General features: G+C 42.6%; 1 protein-coding gene across 1 annotated transcript in view; it reads left to right on the top strand.

Moving 5' to 3' along the window:
* Positions 1-15192, top strand: part of VOPP1 (VOPP1 WW domain binding protein) — a 71239-nt gene extending 56047 nt beyond the window's left edge. The window contains exons 3-5 of the mRNA XM_082045511.1: positions 6418-6495; positions 8582-8718; positions 12525-15192. Of these exons, the coding sequence (XP_081901637.1) occupies positions 6418-6495; positions 8582-8718; positions 12525-12706 (397 nt within the window). The 3' untranslated portion in view covers positions 12707-15192. The remainder of the gene's footprint in view (positions 1-6417; positions 6496-8581; positions 8719-12524) is intronic.

Genomic DNA, 15192 nt, shown 5'->3' with positions numbered 1-15192 from the left:
TGGGTAGCAGAAGGTTTGCAGAAGGGTCGGTTTGATAGGAACAGCTAAGCAAATACTTATCATCCCATCAGAAGTGAGGGAGGATTTACCATATTCTGCTGAGTTCTTGCACAGCCTGTGTTTATAGGTTCTTCACCTGAAGAATAATTAAGAAATAATCCCTTTTTCAGCTGTTGGCTGCTCTTGTTTATCCTGTCTGTGTGAAGGGCATGAGTCAAGTATCTTGTCTCATCATAGACTTTCATAGAATTGAATCACAGAATGTCCTGAGTTGGAACTGACCCACAAGGATCATCGAATCCAACTCCTGATTTTAGTTGTGTAAAAGCGGACAGGACTGAGCAAATATTGTTTCTGTGTCTGTTGTTTCTCCTCTGTAGAAAAATGACTTGACAGCCCCGTCCCTCCTTTTTGCCTTACCTTTTCTTATGTAGTTAAGGGCTGAGTGATTTATCAAGTGCCTGGGTAACTATATCTCTAGTGCTCTCCTGGGTACCAGTGACAGTGCTTTACTCTCAAGTACAGATGTTCCACTGAGGTCATGGCTTCATTCATCAATGAAGCAGCTATATATATATAGTTACATATTTGCCAAAATCAGACCTACATTTTGCAAGGCACTGTTCATACATGCACCGAGTGGTCACCTTTCCTATATATAAGAAAAGATGATAAATGCTTTTGGATGCTGAGTGCCTCTGACTGCAGGTAACTGTGGTGGAGGTGTGTCTCTGCTAAGAATTAGGCTGTGTATGGAGACATGCCAAGGAGACACAACCAGCTCTAAGACCAGGGTTGGAAAGCAGATGTTGCCTATCACTCTGCTCCACCAGGCAAAGACCTTGCCTGTGTTGCTGCTCCGCAAACATTTAAATGAATGGTAGCGCAGGGATGTGGCCGTTGTGTTGCAGTGTCTTTCTGGACAGAGATTAAACCACTTTGGGCCTCATAAACAGTTACTTAGGTTGGGCTTCTGAGGGCAGATTTGGACTCTGTGTGGATTTCCATGTTTAGTGGGCTGCTGTAGCAAGCTGGATTCCTTGGAATAACCTCTCCACCATGCTTGTAGCATCAAGCTTCTCCACTTGTCTGGTGGTCTTCCCTATATATGCAGTCAGTAACCTGATCTTTCCTTACATAGCAGCATGGGCAATGGCTTTGCTTCAAAAACTGCTTTTTTATTGGCAGATGGAAGTACACATATGGAACGGTCTGAAATGAACTAATGAATGGTGAAATAAGCTTGGTAGAAAAATAACTCTCTCTCAGATACTTGGTACACCTTCTATTGATCCTCATTCCTCATCCTTCAGGTCTAATTCTGAGTCTTGTGTCAGTGTAATCCGGTTGAACTCGGTGGCATTACTCCTCACTTATAGCACAGACAAGACACTGAGCTTCACCATAATTGTTTCTGCTAGTCGCTTTGTGGTGGTTGCCTGCTTTGTTTTTCTTTTTGTTTCATGGCTCATTTGATTTTTCTCTGTTCAGCATCACTGTATCCCGGCAGTTGAATTCCAAGCAGATTAATTTTTCTTTTTTTTTTTTTAAGTTTTTTTGTCCTAGAACAAGTAAATACATATGGACACTTCAGCTGTCTGCCTTCGTCTGTTTGGTGGTAGCAGACCTGAGCCTTCTGGCTTTGAGGGCTCAGCACTGAGTCTGCTTGGAGGTGATGCAGTCTTCAGCGGTCTATCCCCTCCCGTTCTTGTGAACACTTGGGCTTCTTCTTCTGGCCTTATGCCTGTGCCAGTATCCAGACCACAGCTGGGACTTCTGTAGCTTCATCTGATGCTGCTAGCCATCCCCCAAAAATCCACACATGTGGTAATCATTTAACCTTTCAATGGCATGCAGCTTTTTTTGAAATTAAAGTCATGCTTGTGTACAGGACGCTGGTTAGAAGTCATACGGTTTACAGTGTCTGGTTGTTGTGTGGGTTTTGTGGTTTTCTTTTACCCTCTCTCGGTCCCTGTGCCTGCAGCAGGGTTGCTGCCACTACGTGTGGATTAACAATTTATGTTCTGTTTTATTCTTCCAAAAGACATTGCCAGTCAAACATCTTAAATGTTAAACCAGATTTTGGCACATATGATGCAAACAGTTTAGGGAGGAAACGTAAGAATGTTACAGCCTGTATGTCAAAGGGATGGCATTGGTGGGGAACAGCCATGTTCTGTGAGAAGAGACAATGTTGTCAGACCATTGTGGCCATACAGTCTGCTGAAGACTGTAATCCCTCCTTTATCTCTTTAATTTATCTAGTTTTCAGCAAGTCCCAGTCAGGGAATTATTTTTAGGTGTAGTTCTTTCCTGCCGTAGCTCTCCTAAGAAAGGACTTGGTTCAGCTCTGTAGATGTAGATATAAATGGATAAGAGCTCCTGGACCATTGCACTGAGCAGTTATTATCCAGAGAACACATGCAAGTTTGGTGTTGGTTTGTGGGGTTTGGGTCGTACCATATACCCTTATGTGAAACTTCACACCTTGCTTGTCCATTAAGGAAAGAAATTTAGCATCATGATTTAAGTGCAAACTTAGACAAAACCTTGTTGCTGTGATCTGACATGCAGTATAATTTTGATCTCTGACACAGTGGTTCCTTGGTGTGCTGGCAGAACATGTTGTTGGACGTGCATATGCATTCATTTCACTCTACTGAATTATGAATGACAAGATGTGCCTTCTACATCATAAATCACATTGCAGACAGTTTTCAAATAGAGATCGTATGCTTGGTGAAGCTGCAGATTACCCAGCTAACTAATGGATCATGTCTTGTCCTACATAATGGGTTAAATTTTTGTCAATGAAACAAACACTGGCCTGAGGGAAATGCAGCTCTCCGGTGTGAAAGAGGGAAAATGGCTTTGGAAACATCTTCTGTAGGTGATGTGTTCAGTACAGGATAGTAAGCCTCATTCTTCTTCAACTGACATTGGGCACAAGCAGTCCTTCTCCATTAAGCAGAGCCAAAGCATGAGTGTAATTTAAAGAATATGCATATGAATTCAGTAAATACATATGTGTGTGCTTAATTGTTTGCTTTTTTTTCGAACTAGGGTCTTAATTCTGCTGGGATTTGCTGTCAGGCAGTAAGAGATAGTACAGCAAAGACTGATTATACTTGAGCTTGTGTGTTACTACATTAATAAGCTGATTTTATTGTCATCTTTTGCCTGCTAATAAATATGGCTTGTTAAGTTATTTTTTTTGTAATTGGGTTCAATGTTGGCAGAAGTTGTGTTGTTTTTTTCATGGTGCATTGATCAAGAACAAGAGATCAGCAAAGCTTCTGCAGTAGCCTGCCGGCAGTATCAGCAAATGGGCTGTTTGTTCTTTCAGTCTTTTTTTGGTGCTTCTGGGGAATACAAACAGCAGGTTGTTAGCGTTTTGTCATGCTCAGTTCCAGGCTCCTACATACAGGTACCTGTGTCCACACTCACAGGCATGCAAAATCAAGTGCCCATTTGGTTTTATGGGTAAAAAAGTGAACAGGTTGCTAATGTCAAACCTCAAAGGGATTTCCCGCCAAGTCATGATACTGATTTAGCTTCACAGATCCACCCAGCAAATGCAGTGCTTAGCCATGGATGAGTCACCTCAGGAAGCTTACTGGCTATTGGAAAATGGAGCTTCTCTAAACACAGCTGTAGTGAGACTCCTCCAGCCTTTGCATCATTGTTTTCAGCCATTTGAAAGTGCAGTCATCCATGTAGGAGATGAAACTTCTCTTTGATGGTCTGTTTGTTTGCCATCAGTGGTCTCAGGAGCTTCATAAACATTCAGCAGTTGAGCCTTACTGTCTTCCAGCTGGTGCTTTAGTCCTCTCTTGCAGGAAGAAAAGCTGAGCCACTGAGGCTTAAAAATGGTGCTGACTTGTAGCCTAGACAATTTGGAGATTAAAAAGTAAATTCAGTTACTATGCTCACCATACAGATACTGATTTAATTTTGATGGCTTGAACAACCATAATTACATATCTTAAAGTTGCCCTTTCCCATCTCTTCTGGCTCTGGAGAAGACAGATGCAAATGCTTGGCAAGGGTGGGCACAGGGGAAGAGTATGTTCTGCCTCCCTAGGCTCTCTGTTTTAGTTTAACTTTTAATACAGGTCCACCTCTTGGGGCTTGATCTGGAGAATGGCTTTGGAGCGAGAGGCCTACCTGGTGCATCTGCTCCCTGTCCCACTTACGGCTGGGCATAGGTGTCTGGGCTGACAGAGCCAGCATGTAGAGACAGAGATAAAGACTGCTCACATCCATAAAATCCATCTATAATTTGGCCTTACCTGCCTCAAGAAAAGCTACAAGAGGGCAGACCCAAATGATGCTGGGAACTCATTCCCTTTCTTTCATGGATGAGAGCGTGGCTTTTTCTTTTAAAACTTGGAGCAGCAGGAAGGGGTGGGAAGCTTTTTTTATTTGCTAGCACAGGTTGCCCACAAAAGAAGAGATCAATGTTCAGTTGCCACCTCCACCTCCTTCCTTCTAGCTTTATGGGCTCTGTTTCCTGGCCCTGGCTCTGCTTTTCTGGCCTGACAAGCCTTGAAGTCTTTGCTGTGCAGTATCAGGGAAAGGAACAAGTGCCCATCAACATGGATGAGGTGCTCCAACCACAGGTGTGTTAAAAAGCAAAAGGGGACCATGACCACTGTTTATACAGAAGGCAGTGGCTGCCACCCTCTTTCGTAAGGGGCCCGATCCTGTGCATGTATTTAATGTAGGTCTTGAAAGCTCCTATTGGGTTGACCCAGTTGGGGAGCGTGGAGGGATGCTGAATTTCTTGGTGCCGATGGGACTGAAGTTAATGCTGGCTCGCTAAGTCTTATTAGTAGTTTTGTGAGATCTGGTAGCTTTGAGTATGAGCAGTTGTTTGGGTCCTGACAAGCTTTACAGAAGAAAGGCTGGAGATAGGGATGTCTTCAAGTTCTGGGACAGCAAAGTGGGTATTTTGTCCTTTGGCATGAGCAACTTACTCTGCTTGAGTCTCACACCGAGTGCCTGAGTATACTAATGGACCTTGCCTTGCTAATCATGTCAGATCCTTCAACTTGCTTAAATAAATGCTGTCTACTTGTCATCAGAAGAGCATGTAACTGTTTTCACTTGCAAAACAACTGATTATGTATCCATAGAGCATCCTCCTCTGGCCCAAATTAGAGGCTGAAACCTATGCGACTTGATGTATTTTGTGAGTGAAGGCTTGTTAATTGAGCGTGTAAATGTGCAATTGTCTGTACAATTATCCAATTGATTTTTTTTTTTTTTTAGATTTGTGTACAAATACAGGACAGTCATGCAGTTGGGCAAATTTTCCCAAACCAGATGCTTAATTAAATCTCTGCTTTGAGCATGCAGATGTGAACGCTATTAAAAACATTTATCCGGCTGTAGTAACCTCCTCTTTTCCTTTGGTATAGGGATATGATAATCTGAATGTGTTCATCTGAGACTGTCACATAGCATGATTTCTGTGATACCTCTGCCCTTTATCCTACTAAATACATAAAGTGTTTCATTGGTGTGGGGAATGGCAGTTACCATAGAAATTGTTCAGAGGATGCTGAATGTAGCTGCTGGTACATAGTGGAGCTGTACCTTGTGCTTACAGTGGTTGGTGCTGTAATACCTTTAAAACTATTCTATTCCTTATGAAATATTAATTAAAAATGTGTTTGGTTTTGTTTTGGTTTGTTTTTTTAGAGGAACGCCTTCTTAAGTAATGGGAGTTGTTGGCAGTTGCAATTCAGTGCAACTTCTGAGAAGCAAAAAATGACATTAAATTTGAAATTTCTGTTTCTCTGTTTGAAAACCACTGATTTGCAAAGAATGAGTGATTTGGCAGTTTTGACCTTGCAATCCGTGTCCGTTGCAGTGAATAAACCCCAAAATGGCTCATGTTTGAGGTTTTCAGTGTTCATTTACTGTGAAAGAAAACATAATAGTACTGCCCTTTTTTTTTTTTTTTTTTTAATAACATGTCCTTTTATGTAGAATTAAGCACTACATTCAGTCTTTTTTTAAGGTGGCATTGAAGGAAGTATATAGAAAGGTAGTTTCAATAGTGATAGAGCTGTGCCACGGATGTGTACATGTGATAGACAACTTTACATGACCAAGGGCAGTCTGTTCTTAATCAGACCCACGGAATGGTTTGGGTTGGAAGACACCTCCAAAGATCATCTTGTCTGACCCTCCTGCCATTGGTAGGGACATGTTCAACTACATCAGGTTGCTCAAAGCCTTTTCCAGCCTAGTCTTGAACACTTCCAGGAGGCTTTGCCTCCCAGGCTTATGCTGATGTCGCAAATAATGTCTCAGGCAGGGGTGCGAAATGCATCAGAGTCAACGATGTCATTTTAATCTGTGCCAGCCATTCACCTAATGCCCTTTTCTCTTTATTTTTTTCTGCAGATGTCGCTCCTATGAGGATTGCTGTGGTTCAAGATGCTGTGTAAGAGCTCTCTCTATCCAGCGACTATGGTATTTTTGGTAGGTCAGGGCATTTGGGAATTACATATTTATCCTGTTCTGAAATTACATATTTATCGTGACTGAAATCAGGCTATTGCCAGCCCTAGTATTTTAAAGTGAAGTGGGTACAAGTATTCAGTAATATGTATGAGTACATAAAAATGCAAGGACTTTGGTTTTTTGCTTAGAAAATTCTCCTGATGTAGAGAGAAAACACTGAAAAAGGAGGTTACTTCTGTCAGGTTGGTCTTTCTTGCTTCTACATCTACTGGTCTGTACAAGCAGCGGTCCTGCTTTTATCCAAAACCGCTGAATTCCTTATGCCTGTTCCAGCTACTACCATGTGGCAGCATTTGTCAGTTTTTGTTGGGCACCCAGTGTTAAGAGAGGATTGTATAAGGGGCCTTGTGCATTTATGCAGGGTTTAAGATATTCTTGCCAGCTGAACTGAGGCTTCAATTAAAAAGGAAGAGGAGTACGTTTATGACTATGAGGATTTTGCTGTAGATGACAGCAAGGGAAAAGAAGGCAAAAAGATTTGAGCTTGTGAAACCAGCAGCTCAGTAATCTGGATAAAGCTTAAACTAATCACTCTTATATGCATAATGAAAAAATAAGGTAAGTTGTTTTTGGAGAGGAATTTAAGAAAGCACCTGAATAAAACCTTCTCATTACAGTAGAGAGAAAGCAAAAGCTCTCCTAGAAAGCCTGATTTCAGGCTTTTTTTTTATGGAGAAGTTGAAGATTGCTAAAAAAAGGCCTTCAAAATTAAAACGAATAAACACTGAAAAACAGAAGCCTGATACATACTATAATACAGAGATTTCCTGAAGCTGACTGTGGGATTTTGGTGTACAATCCGTACTGATATAACCGAAGAGCTCTGCATCTCAATCCCTGGGGTGACGTCGTAAATCTGTTTTTCTGTTCAGAACAAATCCTTTGCAGGAACGCTGCCAAAAGGCAATGTATTAATATTGGCTGAGGGACACAGGACCTCCTTCTGCTCTCATTTCCACCCTAGAAACAAGAACAGAGTTTGACCCTTTGCATGAAATACCTCTCGCTGCCGTGCAGTGTATCACACTCTTCCTCTTGAGCACCTGGGAATGCTCCAGAGGAGATAAGCGTGGTGTGTAGGCTCACCCCTGGCCAGCTTCTGTGGCCTCTGGCCAACTTCCATCCCTTCCAAACAAAGCACAGTTGTCACTGTCTTCCAGTAAAAGGCCCTGAAGTGGGGTGGCAGTTACAGGCAGAACAACGGTTTGGGTTTACGGGAGCTCACAATCAGTCACTAGCATTGTCTGATAACTAATCAAGGAAACACAGTGAAAGCTGATGTTTGAAAACCAAAATCTTCTGACGTGCTCTTGCTGCATGTGCCTGTTTCAACAGCAAGGAAATGGTGACAGTTTAGTCACGTTGGAAAAGGAGCTGAGAGAAGAAGAACTGAAGCAAAATGATGTCCTTTTCCTTGGGAATGTGTATGCTCTCTAGAAAACACAAAGCAAAATTTGTCATCTTTAATGCTGAATGCTTCAGTTTTCCAGCTTGAGCTTAAATGCCATCTACCATATTTCTATGGGAGACAAAATTACGGTGTTGAGTAATTGAAGAACATCTAAGAATATTCTTTTAGGGGCAACTGCATAATAGTATTCCTCTTTGTACAGCCAGTCCCCTACAAACCTCCTAGCCAGCCTCAATGCTGTAAAAGTGAGGTGTGTGTCCAAGAGGTGCTGTTTGAAACTATGGACCTGGAATTTGAGTTCAGTTTCCCAGTGGCAAAGGTCACGCATGAGCCTGGACTTTCCAAACATTCAAGGGCATTTTAGTTTCAGAATCGTATTTTACATGCCAGAAAACATCAGCCAATAGTACTAATTGCTAAAGATGTCTGTATTATATCCATAGGTGCCCCAAGTAATGGTTATAGCTCAAGTGACATAGGCCTGCTCTCAAGAGACAACCAGTTTTAGAAATCCTGATAAAACTCATAGGCTGATGATTACAGGACAATACACTGTTTCTCTCAACTAACAGTCTGGGTTTGAGAGCTGCCTGCACGTGGGTGCGTTTTGACTTCTGTCTTCTCTTTGCCTAGGTTCCTTTTGATGATGGGAGTTTTGTTCTGTTGTGGAGCTGGTTTCTTTATCCGAAGGCGGATGTACCCTCCTCCACTAGTAGAAGAACCTACTTTTAACGTGTCTTACACCAGACAACCAGTCAACACTGCATCAGGTCAGAGACTGCGCATTAAACAAGTTTCACTAATTTCTTGCGTTTGCCAAGGCATTTAAAAAAGGGCGGGTTTAGGGGGTTTTGTTTGGTTGGTTTTTGGAAACTCTGGGATTTGGACAAAGGGTTGCACTGCACTAAACCGTGCAGCCACCTCCTGTGATGAGTGACACCTTCTGCCTTCCAAACAACATAATTCAACTGCTGTGTACAGAAGTGTTTTTGAAATCCAGCATGACAGGACTTCCAGTTCCCTTCTGTTGTGGTTCCTAATACCTTTACAGCTGTCTGTCCATGCATGGAAGGAAGATAGCAAGTTCTCACTGTGCAGCATAGACAAAATGATAGGTATCCAAAATAAAAGTGACATGAAGAAAGAGTTTTAAATACAGCTTATAATATTTGGTAGAGGTGAAGGAAAGCCTTATGTTTTTCTTCCACAGTCTCTCTCTTTTACAAGTCTTCTCTTTTTTATTTGCCTTCTGTGCTCTGTGCTACAGTTTTACTGCAGCGAAGTGATCCTTCTCCTCTTGTCAGTCTGATTGCTCAGCAATGGCTGTGAGCATCAGGAGGATCTACCTAGTGGTGGCTTCCCTAGCAACACTGCTTTCTAAGTTTCATATTGCTTACCCTCTGACTGTTAGATAGTCCTGGTTGGGAGAGGCCTGCAATATTGACACCCACCTGTAAGCAGATGTTTGTGCCTTAAGGGTGCATTTTGTATTCAACTGCCTCTAGCTGGAAGACCTCCTGCAGTGCTGAGATTATGTCTGAGTGTACTTTCAGGTGCTTGTCTTCCTCCTGCCTCAGCAAAGCCAAACTGAGACGTTTTTAACCACTGGCCTGATTGCATAAGCCAGTGCTAATTTGTGGCCCCGAAAGCACACTCACGCATATGCAGGCATGCTTGGTAGCCTGACACTTCTCCTCCCAGGCTGTCATTTTGTCACATGTTGTATTAGAGAGAGATGAAGCCACAGAATAATCACCTTTTCTGACAACTTTTCGTCAGTTTGTTTTTGTTGCATACTGTCTTAAAGTGGAAATACAATGGACTATTTTGTAATGAGAGCGGGGATCTCTCTGAAAATTTGCTGCTTCCAACCTCTCAATCAAAAATCATCTTCTGAACCATTACATCTCTATGCAATATTGTGGCTGCCTCAAGACAACCTGCTTAGAAAAGTGTCCTAAACCCATTTCTAGCTTAGGAGCATTGTGCAGAGATGCACCATTCAGGCTGTCCCTACTGTAACACCAGCTGTTTCACACCTGTGCCTTCTGCAGCCTTTGGAAATGCTCTTTCTTGTGTCCTTAAGCGTGTACTCATAGACATGCATTTCCTCCTCCTCTCACAGGTCTGAATGGATAAAAAGATGTTACAGACACAAACGGTCGCTTTATTCACTTTCTTTTTGTTTAAATCCTAAGAGGTTTTTTTTAGGGCTTCCATTCTGTATCTGTTTTTCTGCTTGACTGAACAAGCGTTTCTGCAGAGAGTATTTATTTTTCAACAGCGGAGAGTTGGGGGCAAGCCAGACTAACTGAACTAATATTTCTAAGCCTGAAAAATAACCTCAGGATTATGTGAACAGGGAGCATCTTTGGCTGGATTGGAAAGGAACAGATTTAATTTTAGAGCACAGTTTTATTTTTTTCTTCACACTTTGTGGAGCACAAGTTGTGGGTAAATATAAAGTAAGCACAAGCCCTTTGACCTGCTTATGCCACCTGCTTCCAGACTGTTATTGCTGTTACTTCAAAGCTTTGGGCTCTGAGCTAACTCTGCCATTTTTTTTCCTACTATTCTAAGAATATTCAACAGCAATGGGAATTAGTAGTCAACCAAGTTGTCATTTTCTGCTAGCTCCTCTTCTGGATTTGGTAGCAGTAGCCAGTTCACTGTTGAGGTGGACCCTGTGAAACGTGGCTCCTTGCCCATCTCTCTCTTCCCCTGCAGGGACAACAGCAGCATCTTCTACCGTCCCAGCAGCAGCCTGGAAGGTGGGAGTGTTTTTTCTGTGGGCCTGACTGGGAAAATGGATTGAACACCCCACCTACAAGCAGCAGTTTGCAGACCTGGTGGTATCTATCACTTCAGCCTTAGCCTACATAGCCCCAGACTGGCAGTTCAGGTGCTAGAGAAGGTTAGGTCACTTTGTAGGCACTCAGCAAATACTGAGCTGATCCCACAAGGAAGTTGATATTTAGATATTGTTTTCTGCTGAGTTTAGTGAACTGAAAAAAAAAAAAATCTCGTAAGATTGGTGTTCACATTTACTCCTCCCAATTCAATAATATTAATAATACTCAGAAGTTTTAATGAGAACATTTATTTTTCCTAAAGATCAAACTGCAGTGAGCTGCATCAACCTCTCCCATATTTCTCCATGCAGATGGAAACTGCAGAAATGCAGAGCTGGGTAGGATTTAACTTTAAATCAAAACTGCTTAAGAAAAAGGCTACAGAAGAGGGTGTTAGCCCAAACTTTGGAGAGGTAGGACTCTGCTGCTCTTCCCAGCCTGGTTCTCCCACAGCCATGCGCTGATGCTGTACATGGAAGCAGAACAAGGGCTTCTTGTCACCGTGATAAAGAAAGAGAGGCCACAGAGCAGCCCGCTTTGGTGACACAGGCAGAAGTTAAAATTATTGTGGTGGTGTGTTAAAAATCGTTGTGTTAAGAAAGATATAGCTGCATTCCCAATCTGTTTTCCTTACTCTTTGCCTCCTGAGTGTCCAAACAAATCTCCCTAAACAGACCCCACAAGGCTCTGGGACAGTTGGCATCCCTGTGCCTTATCACTTGACCTACCTGATTTAATATTGTAGAGACACTTTTGGGGTTTGGTATGTAGCTCCTTCCTGAGTGCTTGAAGTACTAAGCTTCAAGAAGCCTTTATTCCTTCTCTGGCAATGCTGAGTCCCAGTGTCACCAAGTCACAGAAGAGAATGATTGAGGGGAAAATCCCTTAGAGGCTGTGTCGTCATAGGAAAAACAGACTAGCAACAAAAGAAGAAAACCTGTTCCTCAGCCATGATTTTTTTCAGTCCAGCTTTATTTAAATAAACAGAGAGAAAGAGAAGAAAACTAATTTACATCTTGAGATAAAGACAGTATGTGACTTTAATTGCTGGAATTGCATTGAGTCCTCTTCCACTATCAATTGTGATATCTGAGGATATGCCACCTTTGTTATTCCTCATGGCACCAGTCTCTGTTACTCCGCATGTGTCATGGCTAAGGAATTTTGCAGTTGTGCATACGTTTCCTTTCCTTGTCCCTGCAGGCTCCGACATAATTTCCTAAATTTAATCAGTGCAAAGCAATCTTGTCCCATTGTGTTAGCCAGTCATAATTGGCTTCAACTTGGGTTTTTGCTTCATACATGTTTATTCCTTAGCCATTTCATGCCTAGAAGGGAAATTATCTATTTGAGATGCACTCTAGCTTACAGATCCAGCACACCACAAAATAATCTGTGAAGTCCTTTCATAAGACTTGACACCTGAGTCAGGGCTCAGCAGAAACCCCGTCATCCATCCAGGATCCCACACCTCTCGCTGTTTTCTCTTTCATATGGTGGTTGCTTGGGGCATTGGTGCCTTTTGTTTCACTAATTGATTTCCATTGCATGCAGTTCTGCAAACCTGAGTTTTCTCTGGAATAGAAGAAAGGTGGTTCCTTGTCTTTGCTTTGATGAAAACTTTGAGAAAACTTGTCTGAGTGTGCAGAGCACAGGCCCTGGAAGAGCAGGACCTGATGCTGCTGCTGCTGTTGATACCTTTTCTCTCCTTTTCTTTCTTTCAGGGTCGCAACAACCTGGAGTGCCGTATTACACAGATCCAGGTGGACCTGTGATGAATCCCATGGCTATGGCTTTCCACGTCCAGCCCAATTCCCCACAAGGAAACCCGGTTTACCCACCCCCACCTTCCTACTGCAACACACCACCTCCCCCGTATGAGCAGGTGGTGAAATCCTCCACATGAGGACTCTCTGGCTCTCTGACCTGACTGTGTGAGAAGAAGGTGCCATTGCAAAATGAGCGAGATGGAGGGCATCTGCCCTTTTGAACACTTGCTAGTTCTCCAAGTCCTCCCTCCCTCCCTTCCCTGCACCTTTCCTCATTAAAGTTACTTGCAAAGGGGTGATTTTTAAATTTTTTTCTTTTTTTTTTTTTTAGTAGAAGTGAATTTTTTCTTTGTCTTCAGAATGAGAGAAGTTGTCTTTGTAATGCTTTTAATGGAAACCTATATTTAAAACCTATATGTCTTTCTCTTTATTTATTGTTTGTTTCAGTCCTGGGTTTAACTGCTACTGGTAGCAGTTCTTTATTCAACCCCAGACTGATGTGCGCTCTCCTAAGACCCCACAGCAGAAATGCCCTCATCTAAGGGAAATGAAATATAAAGAGGGTAGATGTAGAAGAGGCAGGGCAATGCTTTTACCAGAAATGCTGACCACCATATTTTTCTCTTACAATTTTCTTGCACAGTTTGGTTCTGAGGCACAACAGAAAGATGCTGAGATAGAAGTCACTGTGACTGGAACACCAGCATTGGTCAAGTCATGGCAGGGACTTTGCCAAGTGCCCTATAAAAGAGGGAGTCATTACTTTAAATGATACATCTGAAAAGGGAAGGACGGGGACTTGAGTGTTTCTTGGTCAGCACCTGGACTCTGCCTGTGTGATCGGCATCCTCGCTCCCCTCATTTTGCCAGCAGTGAAACTGTGTGAAACAGACGATGACCTAAATGTTGGCAGCGAGAGGGAGGTGTTATAACCTTGGAGCTACTTGTGCCTTGTGACAGAACAGTTAGAAACACTGAAATACATAGTTAAGTTTTCTTCCCTAAATTGGAAAATTATCACGGTAAGAAGGAATGGGAGCACACTTCTAGGTCTGCTCCCTTTGACATTGATGCGAGTTTTGTCCCCGGTCTTACTGCTGCCACAAAGAGTGCCAAGCAGAGGTGTCATCTCCAGGTGACAGATCTGTGAAACTGCTCTCCTCTCTAGTTCAGGCAAATAAACAGCTTCTTGGAACTGGTGCTTAAGAGCAGTTCCTTGATGTGATGCGCAGATGGTTTGGCTTTCAATGACTCTTAGGTCTTCATGTGTTTTGGTGTGAGCAGCCCCCGAATTCCCAAATTCACCATCTCATGCTTGTGGCTCACTCTTGGAGTGACCACAAGTCAACACCTTCAAATACACACAAGAGCCCCTTTGTGAGGGGCTCTCACACCCATCTATGCCTACCAAAGATGTGAAGCTACTCTGAGACATGACTACACATCAATGGAACCTTCTCCCTCCATGCATATTCAGAGCCATGTCACTAAAGAGTGACAAAAAGAAGATGCCCTTGCCTTCCACTGCTGAAGGACCTGCAGAAACAGCATAGCTGAGGGTTAGGAGTCCGATATGGTCCTTTGGGTACCAGGTGAATGCTGAGTTTGCCAATACACTGACTGCTCCTGTGTCACTCCAGCCTGGGCACAGAGGCCACCAAAATGACTTGGAGTAATCTGAAGACCTGTGTTGCACAGGGAGCCAAAGCTTTCTTGTGCTGTTCATGCATCCCAGTGGCTTGTGAGACCTTGTGCAGAGGCAGCAAGCTGGATTTGCCGAACTGCCAGAAAAGAGCATCCCTTTTATTATTAACATGTCTCTAGCAGGAAAACCACTAAGGGTCACTATTTCTAAAAGCTGCTGGTGGACTTAATAGTCATCTGGAGCACAGCTAGCTTTTGAGGAGCTCATTCCTGCAGCCCTGACTTGGGTGAAATTGTAACTAAGGCTTTCCCTTACTGTGCATCATAGCAAGGACAAAGCAAAGTACATCTGTGTGTGCAGTGTAGGCTTGGTGGGCACTGAAGGTGACAAAAAAAGTACATTTTATCACTAGGCCCATCTGCACACCACAACTGTATGTATTTTCTAGATTAGCGTGGACTTGAAGGTTAAACCTGCATATGTTACTGAATATGGCTGTGTATATGCAACAATTTTTTAAAACAAAATCCAACCTTTCTTTTTCTGTCAATAGAAATTACAACAGACCTCATGTTAGTAGATAGATGCTGTTAAGTCCTTTTATGTTATGAAATGTATCTGTGACAGCTGGCATTTTACTGGACACATTGAATAGAAGCCTTTTATAGTGAATTATTATGCTGTACATTGAAATTCAACTTATGGTGATGTTTTCCTGAAGTCTGGCTGTTTTATTTGCTGGTGTTGATGGATGACACTACCTCTTACAACACATGCACTCCTCTGCTAGCAAACTTGCTTGGTCTTCTCTTGAAAATGCAGCACCTCTGTGAACATCTCTATGAATTACTTGCCAACTGTTTACATGCCTTTCGTCTCATTGTCTTGCTTAAAAGGTGGGGAGAAAGGCGAAGCCCTGTAACTTTCAGTAGGGTGATATCAACAATATGAAGTTGATTGAGAGTGTACATTCCACGT

Source organism: Streptopelia decaocto (assembly GCF_964273445.1).
Source record: "Streptopelia decaocto genome assembly, chromosome: 2".
Lineage (NCBI taxonomy): Eukaryota > Metazoa > Chordata > Aves > Columbiformes > Columbidae > Streptopelia > Streptopelia decaocto.
The sequence above is the reverse complement of the archived record's forward strand: the minus strand, read 5'-3'. Positions and strand labels throughout refer to the sequence as shown.